Here is a 26,878-nt window from a genome sequence, read left to right on the forward strand (position 1 = left end):
AGCTGGGGCAGGACTCTTCCCACACAGCCCGGCTGGGGCAGGCCTGCCCTGTCTCCAGGGAATTGCCTAGGCACAGGACACCCCCTGACCTCCATCCAGTTCCTTGATTTTACCTTCTGTAGATGTGGATTTTCTTTGGTGATGAACGTGCAGTTTAGATTCCCAGCACCAGCCTGCTCCCAACAGGCTGGACAAAGCCTGTTCAGAACAACACACTTGCTGAGGCTAACGCGGCTCGGTAGCAAAGGCCAGGCCCACCAGCTGTAAAACTGGTGTTCTTCAAGTGCAGACTCTGGGAGAGGCAACAAGGGCCAGGACTTTGCTTTGCTACACACACAACCTCGAGTCAGTTCCCACGGGGGTACCCGGCCTTCTGGTTCCTACTGCATCTGCCCCTGCCACAGACTCCTTCCAGCAGGCACCATCCTTCCCCTCCCGGCCTATGGCAGGGCAGTAGGGCCCTTTGCACTCCTGCCTTTCGCTGGTTAGCAACCCAAAAGCCAAGCGCGGGGGAGAGCAGGACCTAGGCAACCCCAGGAAGTGGGTTTGAATTGCCCTGAGCCAGCTTGCTACATTCATTAAGAGCAGCCCAGAAATGAGTCTAGTTCATTTAACAAGAATTAGTTAACAAATATTATCATTAGCTAACCACTAACGAGATTAGCCACAGGCACTGACATCAGCCCAGCCCTCTGGATTGGATTTCAAGTGCCCCCAGCATCCCCTTGGTGCCTTAGTCCCTCAGGTATTTGGGACTGTCCAGAGATAAGGGATTGGGAGCAGCTGGATCTCCCCAAGCTCAGGGACTGGGCATTTCCCAGCCTCCAGCCCCTTCCAGAAGAAAAGCCACTCCTGAGGCTGAGCAACACCACACTGATTTATTGTCAGTTACCAGCACAGGGGAAGAGCCCTATCCCCTGACCCAGTCACCCCAGAAACAGCTCTGCCGTTCCTTGCGTGCACATTCCAGAGCCCCCTTCGACATGCAGCCACAGCCTGTAGCCAGGCGCCGTGCTCCCAGGCCCAGCTGGACCAGAGATACTTGCTCAAGAAGGTGCTGGCTGCTCCTCCGTCTCCGTACACTGAGACAGGGATCACTGAAGCCCCCAGACTAGGAGCTGGGGCACCAACGGTCTGACCTCAGTGACGCTGAGCATCTCCAGCTCCCCTGGGGCTCAGCACGACCTGCCCCACCACAAACACCTGCAGTTAGGGACCCTCCCCCAGCAGAGAACCAGACAGGGCTTCCCAGCAGGAGGGCTGAGCCCCCTTTTCGCTCACAAAGCAGCGGCAGTGGGTGTGACGTAACTGATTCTGATCAGTTTCTTCAAGGCAACGTGGGGTATAAATAAGGTACAAACTCGCCACCTCTCCTCAGGTAGCTGGGGGAGCCCCAAGCTCCGAAGAGGCACCATCCCGTTGCACCACGAGAACAGAACAGGTCTGCCCCTGCTACTGCAGGACAGAGCCAGCAATACAAATAAGTGACATAAAATGTCTACCGACGATAAGTAACAATACTTACTGATACAGTGCTCCCATTCCCCCAAGCAGCGCTGCCCCCGCCCTCCCCAGGGGTGCTGTTGGACTAAGCCACTCAGGACTGGAAAACCTGCCTCCACCTGGGGCAGTAATGGAGCCAGGCTGCTTTTAAAGGCTCCCACGTGATGGGTGAATCTTGTAGCTAGCCAGCAAGGCAGGTCTCCTGGGCCATACCACCCAGTCTCCCTTCCCTTTAAGGCTCTGTGCCAGAACATGTTGTTTCTGGGGTGGGGGGCAGCTAGACTTTTCTTCCTGAGTTTGGCCACACAGGCACGTACACAAAGTGCTTTTTCAGCAGAGATGGCAAGCCCTGGAGCGAGGCTCCCAGATGGGCAAGCTGTCATCTCCCCGGGGTGGCTTAAGGTTGCTAGGCAGGCTGGGGCCAGGTGAGGGACTCAGGTACGGGCAGTGTGGAGCCCCAAGGGATGCTGAGCCCAGAGGGAGCACTGGCGGAGTCACCCCTCTGCTTCAGGTGCTAGTGTTGTCGGGTCAGCAATGGGCACAGGACGAGGCCATCTCAGCACCGGGGCTCCAGGAGCCCCCTCAGCTCAACTCTGATCTGGCTTGGTCCTGAGCCCCCTCCTCCAGGGGAGCCTGGACACTGACACTAGAACCAGCCCTTTGCGGCAGCGCCTCCCACCCGGGGCTCAGTGAGCTCCCGATGCCCAACGGAGGTTAGCAGCATCCCACACGGGGAAATGGGGCCACAGCAATGAGCTGACTGGCCCAGGGTCCTGCCCTGACTCAGTGGCAAGGCCCAGGGGACTGCCTGATGCCCTGAATAGCCAGGAGACACGCTCCCTTCCTTAGCCAAGGGGATCGAGGAAGCTGCCCAGACTCCCAGCCTCAGCTGTGAGAGTTAGCAGTAAGCTGCCAGCAGGTGCTCCAGCCCCAGCCCCAGCCCCAGCCCTGCGCTGCTCCAGGGTGCTCAGTCTAGCTAGGGCTGCTTAATGCAAACCAGCTGGGGATGCTCCATGCCCTGCGCCTGGAACCAGCTGAGCAGGGTTTGATTTGTAAACCTAGCAGGATGGGGGGAGGGGGACTTTCCATCAGGCCCCCAATTACCCCTTCAGAGGGAAAGCTGGGGTTGTGGGAGAGGTGCCTGTTGCATCCTGCCACTGGGCACAGCTGGGGAGGGCACAGAGGGTTCTCCAGGGCCTGCGTCTTGTGGGGCGGGGGTTCTGCCCCCCAGTCCTGGCAGCGTCTGTGCCCCTGGAGAGTCCCGTTTGGAAATGGAGTCCAGCTGTGGCTGAGAGCCGGGCAAGGGAAGCGTGACTCAGCAGCAGCATAGAGACAATGATGCTGAGACCGTCCCTCTGCCTGCCTTGGTCTGCTGCCACCACCAAGTCTGTTGCTCCAGGGGTGCACTGCTTCCCCCCCTGTCCTTTGCAGGGTGACCGCTGCCATCCGCACACCTGGCTCCTCGTAGGCTGAGATGTGAAGCCAGGTGGCACTTACAGGCTTTCCTTGAAGGGGAGGGAACGGTGATGCCTGCTGTGTGTCCCGTCTCAACCCAGTGCCGCCATTGTGCAGAGGAGTGGCGTGCGCCTTCGCTGGCCCTGGGCACAGCATTGCTCAGGGCACTCATAGATCTGCCCTCCCTCACTAGGGTCCAGGGATGCAGCTTTCTGGTTGTAGGGCAGCAGCCAGATCTGCTGACAGGGCTCCTGCAAGCACCAGGCCACGGCAGGCCCTGCCCGCAGTGACAGCAGGGCTGGCTCCACTGGCCTGGGAGAGGCTTTCTCCTTCCCATCCCAAGTCAGAGCCCATAGAGGGGAGCCGGGGAAGCCAGCCCTGGCTAGCAGCGTCAGCCGCTCGCTGCTGAGCAGGCTCATGGGCACCTCTGCAGCCGCTGCCTCAGCTCCTCAGCGCAGCCGGCCAGCTCCATGCGCTCCAGGGCCAAGAAGATGGACTCCAGCGTGGCATTCTTCTGCTGGTACCACCTCTTCAGCATCTCGTACTGCTGGTCCCGGACATGGGCGAACTCCAGCTCCACCACCTCGATCTCGCCGTCGTGCAGCTCCAGCACCCGCATGAACTCCTTCCAGCGCCGCACAGGCACCGTGTTGATGATGTCGTACAGCTTGCTGCCCTGCAGGAGAACACCAGGGAGGGGCCCTGCGGGACAGCGAAACAGAGCGTCAGCCAGGAGCAAAGTAGCCTGCAGAGAAGGAGGGGCTGAGGGGGTGCCAGTGCTGAGCTGCCAGTTGTCTGATGGGCCTGTGCCAGCCCCCGTGCCTAGGTTGGGGGGCTGGGATGGTGGCAAGCAGCCAGGATGGCCGCATGTGCCATGGCACAAGGCACCTTTCTGCAGTGCATGGCTTACTTGCTGTGTCCTGGGGCTCCGCGGGCGACTCCCAGGTGTCCTGGCCGCCAAGTGGCCTGACTGGACAGGCGTTGCCGTTCACTTGTGATGCCTCCGTGACCTGAAGGTGGAGCAAACCCTGCGACTCTAGGAGCTTTTCTGCGGAGCCAGATGGACACGCTGAGGCCTGGAACAGAAAGAAGCCACCGTTCGCAAGGGAAGCCCTGATCTCTTGGACCGGGGAGCCAGCAGCCTGGTGCAGCAGAGCAGGAGAGAAACCTGCCTAGTGGGCAGCTTCCTACCGAGCTGGGGCAGGGGGTGGGGGCATAGGAGGAATGTCCTGGCTTCCTGGCTGGGCAGACATCCTGGGTCAAGGTACGTTGCTCTGAAATAAGAGGGAGACCTGCCTGGTCCATTCAGTCCCCAGCCCCTCTGCTGAGGCTGCCAGTGAAGGGGCCTTGAGCTGGGGGTGGGCACCTGTTCACTGGGGACTAGCTGAGACCCATCAAACTCATCTCCTAGTGCCAATGACCAGCCTGCAGGGGAGAACGACCCCCCCTTCACCTGGATCTGAGCGAACATAAACGGCTGCAAATGCCCTCAGCCTCCAGGCCGCAGCACGCACAGGGCCAGCCGCCACGCCCGCCCCCAGCAGCATGTGTGAGCGCTGCAGGGCAGGGGCAGCCAGACCCCAGGGCGTGGGCCCTGCCGATGGCATAGTCAGCACAGGCAGTGCGCTTGACCCAGGCCAGGTCCTGTGTGCCCGGGCTGGGCTCTCACCTGCTGCAGCGTCGAGTCTTTAACTGCTGCGGCCTCACCTGCTAGGAGAGAGACGGAGCCATTAGTCAGTGCCCCAGTGCTCTGAGCACGGGACCGTCCTTAGCCCCGGCCAGGGCTCTGCTGTGCAAGATGCAGAGTCGAACACGGGGGGGAGGCGAATGGCTAGGCCAGCGTGGGGGTGGCTTACCGGCTGCTGGGGAATCATTACTGAGCGTCCTCCTCTTGTGGTAGATGACAAGTGCTCCCAGGAACAGGGGCCCCACGAGGCCCAGCAGGATGTACTCCAGCCCAAAGCCTGAAACAAAGACGCAGGAGGCTCCAGCTCCGTTGCCTGCATTATGCTCCACTCACCTCCCCGCAGAGGCCCTTGCGCCAGGCACAGCCCAGGCCAGACCAAGGGCTCTCTGCTCCTTTGGGGCCTTGCCCAGCAGTGCCGGAGTTCAGCCTGGCCACAGCTCACAGCATGCGAGGGGCTGCCTGGCTCAGGAATCACAGGGCAGTTACTCCAGTTCTCCTCTCCACCAGCGTGAATGAGCTCAGAGCAGGCCCTGCCACAGGAGGGGGCGGGATGGACCCGCACCGAGGCAGCTGGGGTCTGGGGACGAGCATGCAAGGTCCGGGGGGCTCGGTACCGCTGCTCCTGGCTAGGCAATGGTGCAAGGAGGCAGGGCCTCCCCAAGCACTGAATCCCTGCAGAACCCACCTCAAGCCACCTCCCCCCCCCACCCCAAGTAGACCTGCGTTCGCCCTGGATGCCAGGCACAGCCCGCAGCCCTATTCCCGCAGCCCCTTCAGCACATTCTGGGCCAGCGTTCGCCCCCCTCCATGACTAGTGCCTGAGCACAGCACCCGATGCCAGCACCTCCCCAGGTGCCACCCTCCCACCTACCTTGGCTGCTGCCACCACATGGCCTGCCGCACCCTTCGCCGCACTTCTCGGGGATCTGGCTGCAGAGGAGAATGGTGAAGAGAAACAGAAAGTGGGCGTCTAACCTGTCCTTTCCCAGAGCGCCGGGAGAGCGAGCATCTTGGCACTAGCGCCGGTGTGGCTGTCAGGGCCAGTGTCCCACCGCCAGCTCTGCCATGTTCCACGGGCTGCTTTGGAGAGACCTTCCCATGCCCCCGGTGCCCAACCCCAGACAGCTGTTTGGTTTGAATAGGGGCTTGTCTCCACGTGCCCGTTAATGCAGATTAAGGCAGGGGGCGAATGGCAAGTGTACCAGGTGTGCCTGAGCAGCTCCATGCGTGGCCACTCCGATTCCAGACCACGGAGTCAATCAGGAACGATGCCACATGTAGACAACCCCTGTGTTACCTGGAGTGTAGCCCCAGTCTCTGTTCTCCAGCCCATCATCCTGGTGTCTGCACATGCTCCACGACATACACACACGGGCTCTGCTGGATGGGTCACACCGGGGGGGTTGCAAACCCCAGGGACTGGTATTTGCTAGCGACAGTGTGTGAGTGGTCAGCCAGCCACCTGAGAGTGCCTCTGCTCTTGGATCGGGTGACTTGCAGATAAGGCACTTCCCGGCCTGAGTTTGCTGACAAAGCATCCCTGTCAAGTTCTGGGGCTCATAACTATTGTCACAGCCAGCGGGAGCCGGGAGAGCACCATGGCACGGAGTTCGCCTCATTAACAGCTGTACTGGCATCTGCAGCCAGTGTGCAAAGCCCTAGGAGGGTGTCATGGGGCACAGGGTGCCTCAGAGTCCAACCCAGGCCCTGGCCCCCTGCCTTAGCCACTGTGTTCTCGTGCCGCCCTAGCCTAGCTTTCTGGCCCTGCCGGTGGCAGGGGGCCAGGGCTGCTGGTCTCAAGGTTGGCTGCAATCCCGTTCAGTGTGGAGGGTGTCTAATGGGAGAGCTGGAGGGGGAAGCAAAGCAAGAAATCCCAGATATTTACGTGGCACATGCTCGGCACTCACTGCCCTCCAGGTAGAAGCCAGGCTGGCAATCCCCACACTGGGCATCCTCCTTCTCTGAACCTGAAAGACATTGGACACAGCTAGCGCCTGCCAGCAAGGAGAGCGGTGTGGCCTGGGAGTAAGGGAGGCGGGCATGTCCTCGGGGGGGGGTGCTTGCAGCAGGCGAGGTGGGAGGTTCTTGGGACAGGCCTAGGTTCGTGGCACAGATTTCTTGGTAGGAACCCAGGGCAGCAGGGTGCTGAAGGGGCAGGCCCAGCAGCAGTTGAGTGGCCCCAGCACGGGGGGCAGCGGGTCTCCCTCGCAAGGGAGATGTGTGGGGGGTTTAGAGAGTGTTCCCCAGCAGGCTGCACATTTAATGCATTAAATGCTAGACACGGCTCAGACACCATGCGCTGAGCTCACACTGCCAGATGCTCACCTAGGCAAAGCCTTTCCCTTGCCCCTAGCGTGGGCTACAGGCCGTGCGGGCGTCGGAGACCGCAGTGGATGTGCTCCCACCACTGAGCAGCACTCCCTCAGCCAGCTGGGCCATGACCTGAGGCCACAGTGAGCCGGGGGGGGGGCAGGCACAGTGCAGCAAGGCTGGGGGCAGCAGGGCGGGGGGGTAGCGCAGGGGCAGCAAGTTGGGCAGGGGGCAGTGTGGAAGGCACAGGAGTGCAGGGGGCAGCACCAGGATTCGAAAGCAGCAGGGCAGACGGGGCAGCAGGGCAGGTGGGGGTGGGCAGCATGGGGGGCAGAAGGACAGGCAGGGGGCAGAGTGCGAGGGCAGCAGAGGGGGAAGCAGGGCGGGGGCAGGGGGCAGCAGGGTGGTCTGGGGGCAGCGTGGGGGCAGCAGGGTAGGTGGGGACAGTGTGGGGGGGCAGCAGGGCGGGCGGGGGAGGGCGGGGGTTAGCATGGGAGGCAGCAGGGCGGGCAGGGGCAGTGCAGGGGGGCAGCATGGGGGCAGCAGGGTGGGGGCGAGCGGGGGCAGCATGGGGGCAGTGGGGCAGGCGGGGGGAAGTGTGGAAGGCACAGCAGTGCGGGGACAGTGTGGGGGGCAGCATGGGGGGAAGCAGGGTGGGGGCAGGTGGTAGCAGCATGGGGGGCAGTAGGGTGGGCGGATGGCAGTGTGGGGGGCAGCAGGGCAGGCAGGGGACAGTGAGGGGGGCAGTGCCAGGATTGGAAGGCAGCGGGCAGCGCTCTGGACACTCACAGTTGTGACGGGTGCCCCTGCCCTTGCACCGGCGACATTCCTGGCAGGTGAAGTCTCTGCAGGCAGGGTCTGTGCACTGCATGAAGTGGCCGGCCCCACAGCCGCACTCGATGTTGCTGGTCTCGGTGCAGTTCTTCAGCACGACCTGGGAAGCTGAACACAGGACAGGCTTCCTGAGCAGGCCTCTGTGCGGAGGGGAGGAGAAGGGGGCTGCTTCCTTCTCAGAGTGGGGCCCTGTCACAGAGTCCCCGGGCGATGCTCTGGAACTGCTCCCCACCAAGCCAGGCAGGACTCTGGGGAGCCTCCTCTCCCTTGGAGCAGACTTGTTCAGGGCAAAGAGGCTCACACAGCTTCACCTCCTGGGTCTCTCCTTGGAGCATTCAGCATCCTCTGCCCCTCCGTGCGCTTCCCACTGCGAGTCCACCCCAGCGGGGTCCTGGGGAAGCCACCGGGTTCTGCACCCCCACTTTGCAGTCAGATGTGACTCTCCACCAGCCAGTAACAGAGAAGGTTTATTTAAATGACAGGAACAGGGTCTAAAACAGGTCTTGCCGGTACAGACAACAGGACCCCCTTTAGTTTGGTCCATCTGGGGCCTCCGGGGAGGCCACAGCCCTGTTGGGAGGCCCAAGCCCCGTTGAGGTGCCCCTCTCCATTTCCCAGCCAGCTCAAAACTGAAACTCCCTCCAGCCGTCTCCTTCCTGGCCTTCCCCCGGCCCCTCTCCAAGCCTTTGCGTCCTTTGTCCAGTGTCCCGGGCAGAGGTGTCACCTGGCCTCCAACCCCCCTCCTGGTTCTCAGGTTACATGAGCAGGTATCCTGCCTTCCCCAGTGCAGGCCGTCCCAGCCCAACTCCCCTGCCACCTTCCCAGGTCAATAGCCCCACTCAGCATTCACAGAACACACAGGAGGGGTGCCAGGGTTTTTGGCGCCCTAGGCGGGGGTCCTTTGGTCATTGGCGGCAATTCTGCGGTGGGGAGGGGTGTCCTTCTGCACTCCCGGTCTTCGGGGCACTTCGGCAGTGGGTCCCAGAGCGAGTGAAGGACCCGCCGCAGAATTGCCGACGACAACCCAGAGTGCGGAAGGACCCTCGCTGTTGACTTGCTGCCAAGGGCGGCAAAATGCCACCCTCCCAAATCCTGGTGCCCCGGTCGCCTAAATGGAAGTACCAGCCCTGAGAACACAGCAAGAACATTCCCACTTCGTCACAGGCCCAGGTTCCCCAGGCTTTATCCTGCCCTCGAGGGCCCCGGCCGGTGGGGAGGGGAAGGGCTGGCCGAGAGGCTGGTGGCTTGGTGCTGGAGTGGCTGGGCTCCTGTCCCAGTGAGGGGGCCTGCCCAGCATCTTACCTTGCGCTTGGCACTCGGAGCACTTTCGACATTCCCGCTCGAGGTTCTGGAAGGAGAGGTAGGTGCCGGGTGGGCAGCGCTCGCAGGCCGTGTCGTAGCCACGGCTCGTGCAGGGAGCCGTCATAAACTTCCCTGCAAAGAACACCAGCTGGGGTGAGTGTGTGGGTTAATCACAGGCGCTGGGGATGGGGGGTGGCCCAGGATACCCAGGGGCTCAGGCTGGCTGACTGAGTCGGTCCCTCCAGGCCTTCTGGGCTCTCTGACCAGCATCAGCCCCTGCGCACCCCGTGGTTTGGAGCAATGCCCTGCCCTTGCCCCCACCCCTTATTCCTTTGCTGCTGGGGGGGGGGCCTCGTGCAGTGACTAGAGCAGGTCCTAGCGCTGCCGGTGACACCTCTGTAACCTCAGCAAATCACTGAGCCAATCTGTGCCTCAGTTCCCCAGCTCACGGGGCCGGAGTCCCTCCTGTTTGCAGAGCGCTGAGCCAGGTGCAGGGCTGGGGGCACGCCGAGCCTCACCTGCCGGGCACGTCTGGCAGCAGCGCCTTGGCGAGTACAAGGGGTCGTCAGGTGCACAGTTGTGTCTAGCAACGTGTCTCTGGTGCTGCTGGTGATGGTGCAGCCCCAGTGCAGAGTCCGCCGGGCTCCTCGCCCTCCTGGGCTCGCTGCCAGTCCTGGCTGCTCGTGGCTTCAGGGTGCCCAACAACGGAAACCCGCTGCCGGTCAGCAGCAGTGCAGCCAGAAAGCCCTAGGGGAGAGAGGGGAACGTTGCCAGGGACTGGAGCAGGCTCACAGCTGCTGCACCCGCCAGCCCCAGGCCCTCCGGGAGCCCAGAGCTAAAACCAAGGGGCTGCCACAGGTCAGCATTAGCAGCCAGGCCCTAGCGCGCGAGAGGAGCCATCAGCCACGCTTCCTTAGCTGGCACTGGTTCGACGCTTGTAGCTAGCGCCCAGCCCTGCACCGAGGGTGGGACAGGCCAACCAGCGCCCACTGCCTCGTCCCACCCGGGCTGCAGCAGAGTCCAGAGCAGCAGGTGCTGCAATCGCTGCCCTCCAGGTGACCCCTGTCGCACCGGAGCCTGGGGGAGGTTCTCACGGAGTGTGGGGGGACACCAGGCCCTGCACCCCCGGTTCCTGCGATTCACCGTGACTCTCAGCCAGCCAGTAACACAGAAAGTTTATTTAGACGACAGGAACACAGTCCAAGACAGGTCATTCAGGCACAGACAACGGGATCCTCTCCAATTAGGTCCATCTTGGGGTCCCAGGAGCACCACAGCCCCACTGGGGGGTCAGAGCCTTGTATGGGCTTCCATTCCCCAGCCAGCTCCTGAAACTGTCTCACTCCCCAGCTTTGTTCAGCTTCCCGGGCAGAGGTGTCATCTGGCCTCTAACCTCATCCTGGGTTCTCACGTTCCATGCTCAGGTATCTTCCTTCAAGGCTAGTCTCCCCTCCCCCAATGCAGCCCGTCCTTCCCGGCCAACACTCCCACTCAGCATTCACAGCCCACAGTAAGAACGGTCCCAGTTCGACACATCACACACACCAGAAGGAACCTCGGTGCATCCCCCACTGCAGTGCAGGAGTCAGATGCACTCTCCACTCTCCCAAGGGCAGGGGCGGCTCCAGGCCCCAGCACGCCAAGCGCGTGCTTGGGGTGGCATGCCAGGGGGGGTGCTCTGCCGGTTGCCGGGAGGGCAGCGTCCCGCGGCTCCGGTGGACCTCCCGCAGGCATGCCTGCGGAGGGTCCACTGGAGCCGCGGGACCGACGACCGGCAGAGCACCCCCCGTGGCATGCTGCCATGCTTGGGGCGGCGAAATGTCTAGAGCTGCCCCTGCCCAAGGGGGCCACATAGTCCATTGGGGGAGGCAGGGGCCTGGGCCTGGGCCTGGGGCTGGCGGGGCCTAGGCACTATTCTTGTCCCTGGGTCACCTTGGGCAAGTCACCTTTGGACCATCTGCACCCCATGCCTCAGTTTCTCTTCCCACTTTTGTTTGCCTCGGTTCTTTGGGGCAGGGACTGTCTCTCAGTAAGGGTCAGTGCATGGCCTGTTATAATGGGGGGTGGGGGGCTGATCGCAGCTGGTGCTATTGTACCAGTAATAAGTGATCAGCCCTTGCACCCAAACAGACTTAGCTTAGGTGAGGGTGCCCCAGTCCCTGCGCTAGCAGAGCCAGTGCAGAGCAGCTCCAACGGGCCTGTGCCCAGCAACAAACATGGGCCTGAACCTCAGTTTGAAGAGCAGCAGGAAAACCCTGCGCTGGGCCAGGCTATCACAGTGCACACCCCACCCCCAGGCTCGCCCTGCCTGTCAGCCTGCGGGCTGTCAAACGTAGAGTCCGAGCCCCCTGCAGATGGAGTCCTGCTGGCATAGGAGCAGGGTTAGCTGTCTGCGGCGTAGCAGGTGTGCCAAGTACCCACTGGGGACCGCTCAGGGGGTCAGGAGAGAAAGCCGGGCTGGGGCCATGGATGACACATGAGCCCAGCTGGATTTGGGGCCTGAGTTTGATTGAAACGTGCCTACGTCAAGTCCCAGCCGCTGCACCTGTGGACTGTATTTGGGGCTTGTTTCCAGGCGCTGCCCCACACCCTGCAGGGCAGGACATGTGCTGGGTTTGTTAATGAAAGGCAAGCTGCTCAGTAGTCACTTGACTCTAGGAGCTGGAGCTTTAAGAACAGACCAAATAGCATGAGGCTCACACTAAAATCACCTAAGATGGCAACACTGCGAAGCCAGCAACTGCATGAGCAACACAGCGGACCCAGAGCATGTTCTCAGGCAGTGCTGCCCAGCCTCCTCCCCCCTGCATGTGCCACGGGCAGAGCCAGGCTGGCCGGGGCTGCACAGCCCCACTAGGAGCCAAGCTGTCACTGTGGAGCATTACCCGGAGCCCTTCCCGGCAGGGCGGTGTTAAGATAAGTTCCTGTCTGCATCCTAAAAGACTTGCCCATACCGGTATTGCCCTGGCCTCTTCCTTTGTCAGTCAGTGTTAAAGGCATTCTGAACTATATGCATTTCCTCACCTTTTGGGGGCGAAGCCAGACTTTCAGGCACCAGCTCCCCTACTTGGTGTAAACTTTGCTTGTACCAATCAGAAACGAACACACACAGTTTTTGGGCCATGTCCCCTATGACACTTCTGTGATGTCATAGTGGGTATTTTAGGCTTGTCTGCCATGTGCAGGCAGAAGAGGAGAAAGAAAAACGAATCCTGTGTACCTTGTGCACACCCGTAACCGAGCCTGATCACCTCGAAGCCTCTCTCAGCTCACGTGTTTTAAGCAGAGTTTCTACGTTTGCCGGTCGTTATGAGTTGGTTTGTATTCGTAAGTACTGGTTATTATTAAATGCTGCATCCGTGTTTATAAATATTGTTTACTGCATCTTTGTTTATAAATATTGTTTGATAGTAAATACTTTAGCCATTGTATGTTTTAAGTTCCATTAATCCTATTAGCAAATCATACGCTGCTCCCCTACCCCTTGTAACTATCCCCAATAAAACTTTTAATTAATTAATTTTAGTTGTGTGTGTGCCTGCAGTTTGCATCGTGACCCTCCTTGCATCCCTTACCTATACAGTCTATTGCCACGTGCAGCCTGGTAAATAACAGGTCTGCATTTTTCTTTCGCCCCTAAAAGTACGTGGCAAACTACGGGCGGCTGCGGCGCGCATTGCGTGACTAACCCACTGGAGCACTCAACCCCCTCCCCCTGGGAATGCCCCCTGCCAGCCCCTGCTGGGTATTTTCCCCTGCCTGTATCAGCTGCTTGGCGTGTGGCATTTGCGCAGCACAGCCTCTGGAGGCCTCTGGCTCACAGCCCTGCTGCAGGGAACACTGGGTGCGGAGGTGCATGGCCGGAAGCAGGGGCGACCTCAGGCCAGGCTCCTGTCATGGGTACTGCTTCTGGTAAAGGAGGAGAACCGGGGCGTGTGGTTAACACTGAAAGGGCACCAGAAAGTGTTGCATAAGCAGCCTGGTGCAGTTGTTCCTGTAAGTGGCTCTGAGCTAACCACTTTCCTAGGAATCGGCGGGCACGGTGCTCGTGGCAGCAGGCTGCTCAGCAGAGCGGAAGTGGGGCTCCCAGCCCAGCTAGCATGCTCAGGCTGAGCTGGCAGGGCCCCGCCCCTCACTGCCATGGCTCCAAGGAGGACGCTGAGCAGGCGTGATGCTACCACCCTTCTGGGCCTCCAGTGGTCCCCACAGAGCCGAACTCAGTACCAGGGTGGGACAAGACCCACCTCCGTGGGGGTGTGATATGGAGCAACGGGGCAGGGCTGGGCTGGCAGCGGCCAGGCCAGGACACGAGCAGTCTGCTTTCTGCTAGCCGCCCCGCCTGCAGGCCAAGTGATGAGCATGGCCAGGGGCTGCTGGTATACCTGCTCGGATCCCCTCCAATGCACAGTGACACTACACAGCTCGTCAGCACCAGGGGGCCACTGCGAGAGCCTGGGGATACCCCAGCGCAGGCCCAGGGCCCGGCCCACCTCCTGCAGGAGCCCTGGTGTAGGGCAAGCCCAGGAGAGAGCAGGGGGTGGTCCCCGTCAGGACAGCACGAAGCAGGGCCCTGCAGCCCCAGCTCAGAGGAGGTGCACCAGGGCCCCTGCGCTGAGCTCAGCACCATGACCCTGGCCCCCGGCCAGTCTGAGCTGGGCATCTCCGGCTGTTACTTTACTTCCCAGCCACCCTGCTCTACCCAGACCTGGAGCAACCGGCCAGCGCCATGCCCTGCCTGAGTCTGTGACCAGGGGACGCTGCGCCAGACACTCCTGAGACAGCCTCAGTGAGTGCGAACCAGGCCCCATGGTTCTGCTTTAAAATGAGAACTAGGTAAGGTCCTTCAGTGGCTATTAGCCCGGATGGGCAGGGACAGTGTCTCTAGCCTCTGTTTGCCAGAAGCTGGGAATGGGCGATGGGAGGGATCACTTCTCATAGAAGCTCAGGGTTGGAGGGGACCTCAGGAGGTCATCTAGTCCAACTCCCTGCTCAAAGCAGGACCAATCCCCAGACAGATTTTTACCCCAGTTCCCTAAATGGCCCCCTCAAGAATTGAACTCACAACTCTGGGTTTAGCAGGCCAATGCTCAAACCACTGAGTTATCCCTCCCCCTTAACTGTTACCCGTTCTGTTCATTCCCTCTGGGGCACCTGGCATTGGCCACTGTCAGAAGGCAGGATACTGGGCTAGATGGACCCTTGGTCTGACCCAGTGTGGCTGTTATGTTCTTTCATGAGCAATGTGGTGCCATGCAGAGATGGTGCCCAGGCCCACACCCCTGTGGCACCATGGCAGCTTCTGGGGCTTCTAGGCTACTCATATATGCTCAGTGTGCGCCACGCAGCCACAAGCAAAGCCCCACCTTGGTCCCCCTCGCCCTCCCCCAGGACAGGGCAGGATGTGTGTGGGTAGGAGCATGGCTGGGTCCTGCCCCAACAGCACGAAGTGCCCCACCAGAGGCAGGCTTTGCCTCTCCGCAGGGCCCTGAGCTGCTGGCACTGACTGTCCCCCCATGGCACCATCTCCTCACTGACGCAGCTCCACCTCCCTAAGCCACTGGGGCTGCTCCCCTCTTTTCAGCTCGCTGCAGCTAGAGCTAGCAGCACCCCGGGGCTGCAGGGGGATCTGGGGGGGGTCTCATGCTGCCAGTGATTTCCCCATCCCCCCTGGGCGGGTGAGCTGTGGGGGCCGCTTTGAGGAAAAGGGGCCTCTGCAGCTCTGAGCTCAACCGCTGGCACGGGACACTCAGCGGGAGTGACAGCGCCAGCCCATGGGTGCACCTGGCATTGCGGGATAGTGTGGGGCGGGCCAGCCCCCTCCACACGGCCACTTCCACTGGCCACCCCTCGGGCTTGCCACCTGCCTTCGCGGCTGGGTAGCAGGGAGAGCCCAGGGCCTCCCATGGGACATGACTGTGTCACCCGCTGTGCCCATGGGCTGGGGCACTCGGGGCTCCTTGCCTTGCCTTTCCCTGCCCCGCCCTAGCGGACCCAGCCCCTGCCCCAGAGCTGCTCTGCTGGGGTACGCAGAGACCACGGCTGGGGCAGGCTGGGAAGCAGAGGGTTAATGTCAGTCTCCTGTTTAATCTCTGCCGTGGTGCTGAGGTGATTTCCTCCCTTAGAGGAAGTCGGGCCCAGCTCCCCCTCGCCGATGATGGTATCGCACCGAGTACGTGCCACCCAAGTAGGTCAGTGCTGCACCTCCAGCTCTGGGAGCTGCCAACAAGGCCACTGCGCTGGGCTGGCCCCTCTGCGGGGCACCAGGGCCTGGTGGGTCTCACGCCCTGGTACTGCTCTGTGGTTAGTGCCCTGGGGCCGCACTGTGGCACAGAGCCTGTTGTGCTGGGGGCTACGCGCCCCCCCATCCCTCCAAAAGCTGACTGTCACCAAGCCCTCGTGTGAGCACCTCGGGGCAGAGGCTTCGTGTTGCATGTGCAGTGCCTGGCGCAGTGGGGCCCTGACCAGGAGGGGTGGGGGGTGGAAAGGAGGAGGCTCCAGGCAGGCTGTTACAGACGGTAACAGAGCCATACGAGCCAGCTCCACCGTGCTGCCCCAGTTCCCTGAGTGGCTCCAGCAGGGCAGCCAGCCCACACTCTGGCACCGGGCGTGGGGCCAGCCCATGGGTTCTGGCCCTGGCTCCCTTCCTCCTCAGCTGCATGCCCAGCCCACCAGGCAGCCCGCAGCCCCTCCTGCAACCCCGGCCCCTGGCCCTGGGTAGGAGGGAGCCCTCCCCTAGGCAAAGGCTACACGCCCGCCTCCCAGAGCCTGGTACATGAAGCGTTGTCACACTGGGCATGGAACAGCTGAGAGGGGCAAGCAGCCCATGCCCAGCCTCAGGCCCAGCTGCCTGGGGAGGGGACAGCTCCCTCCACTTCTGCACCCGCACACACCCTGCTAGTGCCTCACTGCCGCTGGGTCCGTCCCTGGCCCTGGTGCCTTGCGGCTGTCCTGCCCCGGGCCTGGTGCACAGGATGTAACACAGACCCTGCTTGCTGCCCTCCCAGCACCTGGAGATGGCCGCTGAGCACAGGCCCCGCTGGCCCTATGCACCCAGCTCCCGCAGCGTCAAACCCCTTGCCCTGGAAGGGCAGTTCCATGTGTACCTGCTCTCCCTCGCCCACGTGGTGAGGGGTGCACATCTCTCCAGAGCCTGGCCCCCACAACTCCACAAAGGGGCTGCTGGGCCAGGCTGGCCCCTGCCAGCCCCGCCACGTGGGTGCAGATTCCTGGAGATTCTGGCCCGTGGGTGGAGTTCCCGGTGAAGATAGCCTCAATTTAAAGGGCTGCATCATTTTCTCTTAAATCTGTTACAGCTGTGCTGGAACCTGCCCATGAACTCACCCATTTGCATAGCTCCATGATCAGATTGTGGCCTGGCGCCAGCAGCCTCGCGAGGAGGCCTGGGCCCCTCCTCCCGCCCCCCTCGCTGAGTCAGTGGTGCCTTGCTGAGCCGAGGTGTGATCTTCCCCCAGGCAGCCGCTGCTGCTCCCACTGCCTTCGTGTTTCCCCACTGGGGAACATGCCATGTGCCCACTCGGTGAGGGACAGGGCAGGGCCCGCTGCCCCAGCCAGCTGCACCCATCTCACATACTGGGTTGGTCTGAAAGGAACCACATGCCACATGCAATGGCCACACTCCCTCGCCTCCAACAGGCTCACGCCTGCCCCTCACCCCCGGCCTTGCAGTCCCTCCTCTCAGCCCTTGCCACCCCCTTGCACTCCACACTCTGTCACCCCAAGGCGAATTTTCAGCGGAGAGCCCCAGCCTGAGCTCTTACCCCACGGCAGGTAGTGGCAGCCCAAGGCCCCCCATACCCCTCCCAGCTGAGGGCCCCCCACTCTGCCCTCCAATTTGATAGCTGCTTTCAACTACCTGAAGGGGGGGTCCAAAGAGGATGGAGCTCGGCTGCTCTCAGTGGTAGCAGATGACAGAACAAGGAGCAATGGTCTCAAGCTGCAGTGGGGAGGTTCAGGTTGGATATTAGGAAACACTATTTCACTAGAAGAGTGGTGAAGCACTGGAATGGGTTCCCTAGGGAGGTGATGGAATCTCCTTCCTCAGAGGTTTTTAAGGTCAGGCTTGACAAAGCCCTGGCTGGGATGATTTAGTTGGGGTTGGTCCTGCTTTGAGCAGGGGGTTGGACTAGATACCTCCTGAGGTCCCTTCCAACCCTGAGATTCTATGATTCCATGATGTCAGGGCTGAGAGGATGGGGAACCTCGCTCCTCAGCTTCCCTGCTGAGCTGGCACATGATGGAGCATTTACAGCCAGCTGCAGCTGGCCTTGTCCTGGCGACACCAGCCGATGCGTTGCCCCGCAGGGTGCCAACACGTGCCTATCAATGAGCCAAGCTGGGGCCCAGTCAGCCACCTGTCTGTCAGAGACTGGTACAGAGATGGGCTCCTGCTCTTCTCCCTGCTCCCATGGGGCAGAGCTGTGGAGAGGGTAGCTGGGCAGGCACTGCCCTTTTACAGAAAAGTGCTTTCGCCGAAGCAGGCCCAGCCGGGAGGCAGGAAAGCAACCGAGCTGGACCAGGGCCGCGTGAAGGAGGGGAGCAGCGCCCATGGAAGGGGCCTGGAGCGTCCTGCCCCGAGAACAGCCCTTCCAGGCTGGTAGCAGGGGCTGAAGTCACTGCCTTTCTGTACCCCCAGCACTAGCGAATGTGGGCCCAGTGCGCAAAGTGGTGCTGGCTGGGTTCAGGGCTGGCTGCAGAAACAAGCAGGGAGGGGCTCCAGGCCGGGAAACGCAGCTGGTGGTCCCAGGCCCTGTTGCCAAGCAGAGGCTGGAGTCAGAAGCGCCCTGGGAAGTGAGCAGCCCCCAGCCATGTTTCTAGGCTGCTCTGACACGCAGGCTGCCAGGGGGCAGGGCTGGCTGCTTCCCTCCCCAGCCCCAGGCAAGTGAGCACCGAGCAGTCCCCCGGCTCCACAGACACATGGCACCCAAGCCAGGCTGAGCTCAGCCCCTGCACCAGGTGACCCCGGTCCCACCCCGCCGTAGCTTGCTCTAAAGAGACCTTTGAGCTGGACACTTTACGGCCTCCCACGCCCGTGGGCCAGAGGTGGCACAGCCACCTGGTGAGGGTGCCAAGTGATGTAAGGCACTAAACCCAGGTTCTTGTCGAGCCAGCCTGCCTGGTTCAGGTCAAGTGCGAGCCCTGGCTGCAGCAGGATGCAGGTCTCCGCCAGGAGCCCAGGACAGACAGTGTCCCCCAGCACAGCCCCTTTTCTTCAGCTGTAAGCGCAGGACTCAGCCCATGGACAACAGCAGCTGGGCTGCCCACGAAAAACCCCGTCCCATGACCTCAATAGCTCCGACCGTCGCATTAATGCTCATGTGAACCATGATGGCACTCAGCGGCCGGGACAGGATGGGCTGGGTGCTGTGGGGTGGAGACATGGCCCCTGCCGCCGAGGGTTTGTTCAGCCTGACAATACAGCAGGCTCTGCTTTCTCTGCTGGCCGGCTCAGGGTGCTTGTGCACTGTTCAAATGCTACCACATTGTAGCCCAGAGGTGGCTGCCTTTTAGGGTTGGGGAAGCGATCCTGGGAAACCTAGTTTGTAAAGAGCTCCAGGGCCCTCAGCATGAATGAACTTATGATTATTGTTAACTGTGGGTGGCTCCCCCCCACTTTCATTTTCTCTCCTCCTGTCTCCCCTTTCCTGGAAAGCCCCTGGGGCTCTAAGCAATGCCTCCATCAGTGAATTCAGCTGTTTTCCTGTAAACTTCCCAAGGTCTCATGGGGGGCATCAGGAGTCCACTAACTGGGGCGCTCACCCCTACAATACTAAGCAGCAGCTCAGCCAGAGAAACCAGATTTTGGCCTGTAGGAAACAAACTAACCAATGCAAAGAGCTGGCCCTCATCCCCAGCCAGATCTCCTGGCCTCTCCTACTTCCCCCAAGCTCCCCAGAGCAAGTCTGCACCAGCCCTGGGTGCTTCCTCTTTCACTCTAGAGCAAGTGAGGAACATCCCAGAGTGAGCAGGACTTACCCCAGCCACCTTCAGGGCCCAGCTCCCCATCCTCGAGCCTTAGAGAACCAGCTCATACCGGGGCAGGGTACGGGGGTTACTTGTGGGAGATGGTCGCAGCCCAGCGCAGAGCGAGGCAGCAGCTAATCCATGTTCTCAGTAACCCCCTGGCGACGAGTGAGCTCAAACCCGCTCAGCTGAGGCTTTTACACACAAGCCCTTGTGGGAGGAAATCCATTTCTGGAAATGAGTCCGGGGGGTGTGAAACCACGACAGCCACCGAGGGCGGCGCGAGAGTGGGGAGGGGCCTAGCTGGCATGGAAGCAGTCGGGTGGGGTGAGGGACAGCACTGCTGCAGAGGGCTGGTGCTCCTGACCCTCCCTGCCAGGAGCCAGCCTCCTCCAACATGTCCCATTGCAGGTGAGGCCCAGACCCAGAGCCTTGACCCAGCAGGGCTGGTCTCGGGCTCTCCTGCAACCTGCCTCGCCAGGACAAGCACTGCCAGGCAGCAGCTAAACATCTTCACAGCCCAAAGCGCCCAGCTGCAGTCTGAGCTCCAGGGCAGGCTCTGCCCAGCCAGCCCCAGCACCCACACAGTGCGGGCTGACCCTGATTCCCAGAGAGCCTACGGACACCTCACCTTGGGGCTGTGAAGAAGGGGCAGCTCCGTCCCCAGCAGAACGCAGCAAATGCACTCCAACACTACCCCTCAGCCCAGGGCTCCAGCCTGCAGCCCTGGCTGAGACCATCACCCTGGCTCCCTGCGCCACAACCCATCTGCCACCTGCGGCTTTGCTCTCCAAGGCCTGGCCTGGGTCCTAGCACGCCAGCCTCTGCCTGCCTGCCCTCGCCAGCGACAGCTGGAAACGTGGTGCTTTCTGTGGAATGGAGGCATGTCACAAAGGGGTTGAGCTGAAACCCCAATTTTCAGGTGGAGGATGGGGCCTCACACGAGGGCTGGGAGCTTTCCCAGGAAACCATTAACCCCCTAGGCCAGCACAACCACAGCTGCCCTGCCACTGCCCCAGCAAGGGGCTCACGCAGCCACGGAGCCAGGGAAGGGGAGACTCTAAAAAAGAACACAGCAGTTTGATCAGCCTGCCTCGTCTCCTAGTTCGGCAGCCCAGAGCCTTGGCCCCGGGCCTGCACGGACTGGAGAGAAGCAGCCGAGCATTCGCCCCTAGCCTCCTGCCATGGACGCTGGCTCCATGGGTGTAGTCTGGGGGGCAAGGTCATTGCCCCCCCCCCACTGCCAGTCTCAGGTAGGCATGGAACTCCCCCACACACGCACAGCCTAGCTGCTGCCCCCACCCCCAAGTACAGAAGTCAAACTACACCTGTGGCTGGCACCTGGGAGCAGAGCAGGGAAGGGCTTTCTCCCACAGCAGTGGAGCCAGGCTGGCCCCCAGCACCGCAGGCCAAGCTGGCACTACCTACACCAGCTTCTGCTCCTTGGGCCTAGCACCAGGAAAAAGCACAGAGGCTCATGGGAAAACGGCTGGAACTGGACCCCCCGGCTGCCTGTCTGCCCCATGGTGCCTAACCTCAGCTCTGCCACCTCCCAGCCCGCACTGGACTTAGGAAGCCCAATGCCTGGTGCTCTGGAGCTGGCATGCCCGAAATAGTAGGGGATGGATTCCAGCCATGCCGAGACCCCCTCTGACCTGTGGCAGGTACGGGGCTGACACAAGGCTCTGCACCTTGTCCCGTGTGAGGGGCTGGACTTGAGGGCACACGCAGTGGCTGCTCTGGTTTCCTAGGGGGCCAGGTTGGCCACTCTGAGCTGGACCGGGGCAGTGTAGTGCTTTGCATGGCCCCAGAACACAGCCAGCCACCTGAGCCTCCGAAAGTCCACGGAGCGAGTAACTGCCAGCCGGCAGCTGCAAGGCTCCCAACACACCCCCGCCGTCATTAAAGGACAAATGACGACTGAGCGCACATGCTGTGTCTTTAATGCTTCGTCTGGGAGGCTGTGGCGGTGGGAATGGCCCAGCGCAGAGAAAATGTTCAATGCACACGATGGACTAGCCCCAGAGCCAAGAGAGGGCTCCTGCCCTGCACCCCCAGGCCAGCCCGGGGCCCAGCCGGAAAAGGAGGCAGCGCTGCTTCCCTGCCGCAAACCAGCCAGAAAATCAACATCAAGCTTAATAAATATGCAACTTTATCTACACACATCCAGGGGTGAGCACGTGTGCCCGCGGGACTGGGACGGCTGGGCAGAGGAATCTGCCACCCAGTCCCATGTCCCTTCCCACTCTGTGCTGCCGTTCTGCAGCAGCCTCCACTGCCTGTTGGCGGCCAAGTGTGACGAACTCCACCGAGGCCAGCAGTGCCCTGCCCTCTGCCATCCAGGCAGCACTGGCCTCAGGGAGCCCAGGCAGGAAGGAAAAGTGGTCTCCCTCCCTGGGCTGCAGTAGGAAGTGTTGGGGTAAGAGCTGGGTGCGTGCTCGCTGCACAAGCCTCCTGCTGCCGCTCCAGAGACCAGCTCTGGTGGCCAAAGCGGTGCCCCGAGGCAGGGGTCTGAGTGAGGCCTACGCAACGCCCCCACGGCAGTGCCCCCTCCCCAGCACAGTGTGCACTGGCCAGTGTGGGAGGGTGGCAGGTCCAACACTCTTTTCCCACCCGTGGGAACCCTATTCAGCAGAGGGCCCTCCGTGCCTCCGTTCCCCACAGGCTTCTTTGGTCTCTCCCCACACACCTCCATGCTAGCCACCCCATACACAGCCCTTCCTGGCCTGGCTGCCTGCCCGTGGTTCCGTGTAACAGCCACAGGCTGCTCCGAGGACCCAGCACCCCAGGACTTGGGGAGCCCCACTCCTGCAGCAGCAGTGCCCCCTCAGCCGAGCTGGGCAGCCAGCAGGAGTGGGATCCTGCAGCCCAGCCCCCAGGCTGCTCCCAGCACCCCTGCCTCCAGCCTTTCCTTCCCCCGAGTGGGGAGCTGTGGTGCTGATGGCTCTAGCCATGCCCCTCCCCAGTCTGACATCACCCCCGCTCCCCAGACTGCCCTGGCTTCCCAGCCCCTGCGACCTTGCCGCGCCCATGGCCAGCGGGGCACAGCGTCCATGGTAGCGCCCCGCTGCCAGTGCCTCTCACTGTAGCCCTCATCCCTCTTCGCCCACTGCCAACATTTCGATCCCTTCCTCAGTAAACCCATCGCAACTTCCTGGTGCCAGTGCCGGAGTCACCCAGCCCACTGCCTCGGTAACAACGCCGCCCCCCGAGGCGTTAACCTCAGTGGAAAACCACATTTGGGGAGCTTTGGTCAAGCAGAGAGAAACAACTCACCCCAGCGGGGAGCCGACCGAGCAGCCGTGGCGGCTGGCGGTGGGCAGGGGCTGCCCTGCTCTAGGTCCTTGCTGCAGTGCGAGAGCTGGCATTCTCCTGGGACAGTCACCAGGGATGGAATTTAAAAGGCCCTTTGCTGCTGGCTCTGGCAGCACAACCCCCTTCAGGACCCAGCTGCCATCCTCAGGAGAGCTCCCAGGGTGGCCAGGCTGCAGACCAGCAATGGCATGTGAGCTTAGAGGAAGGGGGAAAGCTCTGGCTAGTCCCCTCTGCCCCTTTCCTTCCGGCTGCATTGGTGCTGTGTGCCGCTGCAGGAAAGGCAGCTTACCACAAATACAGTACACTCAGAACCCCTCCTCCTGGGCCTGGCCTGGTGTCACCCTGCAGCCCTTGCAGCAGACAGTTCACTGCAGACGGTTCACAGAGAAGTGGGAAGCTTGACAATGGGGTCCCAGCCAGGCGGGAGGCCCCAGTCTTTGCTGTAGCGTTTGGCTTTTGCTGAACCTGACAAAACGTGGCAGCATGGGGATGCAAGCTTGTGTGTCTCCCGCATTGCAACAGGCCAGCGGTGCATGGAAGGCTGCAGTCACACACAGCTCACAAGTCCCAGTCTGCGCTGCCGGACCCTGGGGAGCTGTCAGCTCGGAGCTGGCTGCAGGCCTGCGGCAGGATGGGCAAGTTCAGAAGCCCAGCAGAGCCCTCTGGACCAGGGCTCTCCGAGGACGAGTGGCAGCATTTGGTCACTGCTCACTGAGTGTCAGGAACTCTCCGAGCACCGGCAGCCCCAGCTGCAGGACTCTGCTACAGCGAATGACGTCTGAGAAACAGGTCCTGCAGAGGGCGCCCTCTGCCCGACTTGGGCTCCGGAGTTCTCAGGCGCAGCTGCAGGGGCCCCAATGCTGCGGCTCCCCGGATTCACAGTGCAAAGGAGCAGCTCCAGCCCACCCCGGCCTAGGAGGGGCTCCCTGGCCAGCCCCAGGGCATCCCTTCCAGGAGGGACCCAGGCCACGGCTCCCTGGAATCTGACCCCAGGCGCAGCCACACTCCCACAGACGCACACGCACGCCCCCCCAACTCCCACAGACGCACACGCACGCCCCCCCAACTCCCACAGATGCACATGCACGCCCCCCACACGCACCAACTCCCACAGACGCACACGCACGCCCCCCAACTCCCACAAATGCACACGCACACCCCCACATGCACCAACTCCTACAGATGCACACGCACGCCCCCACACGCAGCAAATCCCACAGACGCACATGCACGCCCCCACACGCACCAACTCCCACAGATGCACACGCACGCCCCCCAACTCCCACAAATGCACACGCACACCCCCACATGCACCAACTCCCACAGATGCACACGCACGCCCCCCACACGCAGCAAATCCCACAGACGCACATGCACGCCCCCCAACTCCCACAGACGCACACACACGCCCCCCACAAGCACCAACTCCCACAGACGCACACGCATGCCCCCCCCAACTCCCACAGACGCACACGCACGCCCCCACATGCACCACCTCCCGCAGACGCACACGCACACCCCCTCAACTCCCACTGACACACACGCACGCCCCCACACGCCCCAACTCCCACAGACGCACACGCACACCCCCCAAACTCCCACACACGCACAAACTCCCACAGACACACAGGCATGCCCCCCCAACTCCCACAGATGCACACGCACGCCCCACATGCACACACATAAACTCCCACAGACGCACACACACGCCCCCCAAACTCCCAGACGCCCACGCACGCCCCACACATGCATATGCACACACTCCCCACACGTGCACGCACTCACTCCCCCCCACACGCACTCCCCCCACACACACACGTGCACACTCCCCCAGAGACATGCACCCACGCATGCACACACACCCTCCCTCTGTCCATATGCCTGTGCCCTGTCTCTCCCACCCACACGCAGCCTTGACACGCTGCTGGCCGCTGCTTTCGGAGCCTAACATCTCCCAGGGCCCTGGGCGCTCATGCTCCATCGTCAGGGCTTGGCGGAACTGGCAGCACTGCTCCTCTCCTGGAGCCTCCTGCAGCTTTCAGACCTCCCTGCAAGAGACAAGCAGACAGACAGAGGCGCTCTTAGCTGGCTGCTCACAGCCCCAGGGCACCTCCCGCCCACCGCAGGGAGCTGATCTTAGAAATGTGAGCCATGGGGCTGCCACTCAGGGAAGGAGATTGATGGGAAAATCTAGACTTTCCCCCACTTGTGGGTGAGAAAGATCTGCAATGGCCCAGCCTGGCTGAGAGAGAGGAAGCATCCTTGTGACTGTGCAAGGAGACCCGTGGCCTCCCCCCACGCGCCCGCCCCGGCTAGCCTGAGTGAGCCCCATGACACTTACGAGGCAGTCAGCGTGGAGTTGAGGAGCAAGGTGGTCCTGATCCTGTACAGCTGAGCCAGTGTCAACTTGCGGTGTTGGGCCGCCTGCGGGTCTGACAGTGTCCTGTGGGCAAGGGGCAGCTCCTGGCAGCACTCGGTCACGGTGGTGCTGGGAGCCCGGCACGGGGCAGACGCCCCCTCAGGCCCTGCTTGGGGATCTTCCTGCCCAGGCGCAGCAGGGGACGTCACGTTGCTCTCGGCTGGGTAAGCAAAGCCCTTGGCACACATCAGCTCCTCGGGCTCGGAGAGCTCTGACGAGGAGCTGCTGCTGCTGCTGCTGCAGATGCTCAGGCCGAGGCTACTGCAGTCCAATCGGGCTTCCCCAATCCCGGCACCCGCCCTGCTAGTCCTCTGGAAGCCAGCCGGGACCTCACGCCGTGCAAGTCCTTGGCTGGGGCCTGCCAGGAACGTGGCCTGGCCCAGAGCTGTGAAGAGGTTGCAGAGACTCTTACTCTGGGTGAGAGGGGGCGAGGCTGGGATCAGCTGCAACAGGCTGGCCTCCGACTTGGACTTGAGTGCTTTCACCTTGCAGGGCAGGAGCTGCACGGGTGTCCTGCGGCGCAGCTTGGGCGAGGAGGCGCGCTGCATGTGCAGGGGTCCCCCATCCTCCGCCCCTGGCTCCAGCTGCTGCGCCTCAGCAAACTCCTGGATGGAGGTGGGGGAGAGGGTGCCGTAGGCACTGTCAATGGACGCCGACCTGCAGCCGCTAGAATCCAGCGTCAGGCAATTGGAGCTGGGGGAGGAACGTGTCTCTGCAAGCTCCCCACCCGCCTCCAGCAGCTCCCGGGTGGGGGTGATGGATGAAGCAGTGGTGCTGATGGAGGTCTCGTCCGACTGTGAGCTGAACGGCCCCACTTCCAAGTCCGGGAAGGAGAGCTCCTCGCTGGCATCCACCACCACCACCACCGAGATGGTCTCTGTGGAACCATCTGAGGGGCTGCAAGAGCAAGAGGAGAGTCAGCCAAGGGTAGGGGCTGGGAGGGATGGCTGGCACCAGGCTGGGGCACGCTGGAGCAGGGCAGGAGCTAGGGGAGTGGCCAGCACTGGGCGTGGTGAGGTCTTGGGGCCATGATGGCACGAGGTGCCAGGCCTCTCCTGCAAGGCCGCGCAGCGCCTGGCACACTGCATCTGCCGGCTGGACAGTCTCCCCTGTCCCGCACTGCGAGGGGCCCTTGAGTCCTGGGGCGGGGGGTGGGAGGGTGTTATACCATCGCTGGGAGTCCAGGCTGTTCCTGCTCCTACGCAGGATGGTGGGTGAGCTGGCTGCCGAGGCCCCGCTCTCCCCGTCCTCTCCCTCCTCCAGGCCTTGAAGACGCTGCCGCTGGCTACGCTGCCGCTCCTGGAGACGCAGCCGCTGCAGGAGGTTCTGTGGGGAAGGGGCAGGACACAGCTTAGGGAACAGGAGAACATGGCCGTCCCCAACCCACAGCTGTGAGGACAGGACAGCTCCCAGATGGGGTGCCGATCCCCATCTCAGACCAGATCAGGGGCTGTGTCTACACCTGGCACTGCCCTCCCAGTGGGCCTGTGTGATGAAGTGGGAATGTTCATAATGTTTTCTCTGAATACTGTGTGAGTGCCTCAGTTTCTCCTATGCATTTCTTGAGTATCTAGGTCGTGGGAGGAGGGGGTGTGATTGTTGCCGAGCCCTAGAAGGCAGATGTGATGCTGTCTGGACAGAAAATGGCCGACACCCTGTCTCCTGGCAACTGTTGACCTGGGCCCCTCTACAAAGGTGCCAGCTGAAGGTGTTGGAGAACAAAGAGATCAGGTGACCTCCTGGCCAGGGAAAGGAACAAAGCCCAGAGGAGGAGGGGCTGGAGGTGAGTCAGTTTGGAGCTGGCTGGTGACATGGAGTGAAGTGCAGACGTGAGTGTCTGGCTCGCTGCCCCCAGGATGGACACAGCCGAGGGGTCCCGTTCTCTGTACCTACAAGCTCTATTTTAGACCTTGTTCCTGTCATCTAATAAATCTCTGTGTTACTGGTTGGCTGAGAGTCACATCTGACTGCGAAGTGGGGGTGCAGGACCCTCTGGCTTCCCCAGGACCCCGCCTGGGTGGACTCACTGTGGGAAGCGCACAGAGGGGCAGAGGATGCTGAATGCTCCAAAG

The 26,878-nt window shown here is 61.9% G+C and overlaps 2 protein-coding genes across 10 annotated transcripts in view; both read right to left on the minus strand.

Annotated features, from left to right (window-relative positions):
- Nucleotides 1–903: 903 nt before the first annotated feature.
- On the minus strand, nt 904–19,346 carry TNFRSF25 (TNF receptor superfamily member 25). The gene is made up of 10 exons (XM_030537873.1): nt 19,085–19,346; nt 9,610–9,838; nt 9,092–9,223; nt 7,745–7,897; nt 6,531–6,612; nt 5,517–5,575; nt 4,815–4,922; nt 4,628–4,668; nt 3,869–4,034; nt 904–3,660 (listed from the first exon to the last, which is right to left on the minus strand). The coding sequence occupies exons 1-10, from the start codon at nt 19,112–19,114 to the stop codon at nt 3,374–3,376; spliced, it is 1,287 nt and encodes a 428-aa protein (XP_030393733.1). The 5' UTR covers nt 19,115–19,346; the 3' UTR covers nt 904–3,373.
- A 4,585-nt stretch (nt 19,347–23,931) lies between these two features.
- Nucleotides 23,932–26,878, minus strand: part of PLEKHG5 (pleckstrin homology and RhoGEF domain containing G5) — a 116,247-nt gene continuing 113,300 nt past the window's right edge. For 8 of the 9 annotated variants that reach the window (XM_030537550.1, XM_030537554.1, XM_030537549.1 and 5 more), the window contains 3 exons: nt 25,975–26,132; nt 24,729–25,703; nt 23,933–24,435 (listed from right to left, as the gene is read on the minus strand). In XM_030537550.1, coding sequence (XP_030393410.1) covers nt 24,426–24,435; nt 24,729–25,703; nt 25,975–26,132 — 1,143 coding nt within the window. In that variant the 3' untranslated portion in view covers nt 23,933–24,425. Of the gene's footprint in view, nt 24,436–24,728; nt 25,704–25,974; nt 26,133–26,878 lie in introns of all 9 variants that reach the window. The other variant, XM_030537552.1, reaches the window with a different exon arrangement.

Source organism: Gopherus evgoodei, chromosome 18 (assembly GCF_007399415.2).
Source record: "Gopherus evgoodei ecotype Sinaloan lineage chromosome 18, rGopEvg1_v1.p, whole genome shotgun sequence".
In the NCBI taxonomy this organism is placed as follows: Eukaryota; Metazoa; Chordata; order Testudines; family Testudinidae; genus Gopherus; species Gopherus evgoodei.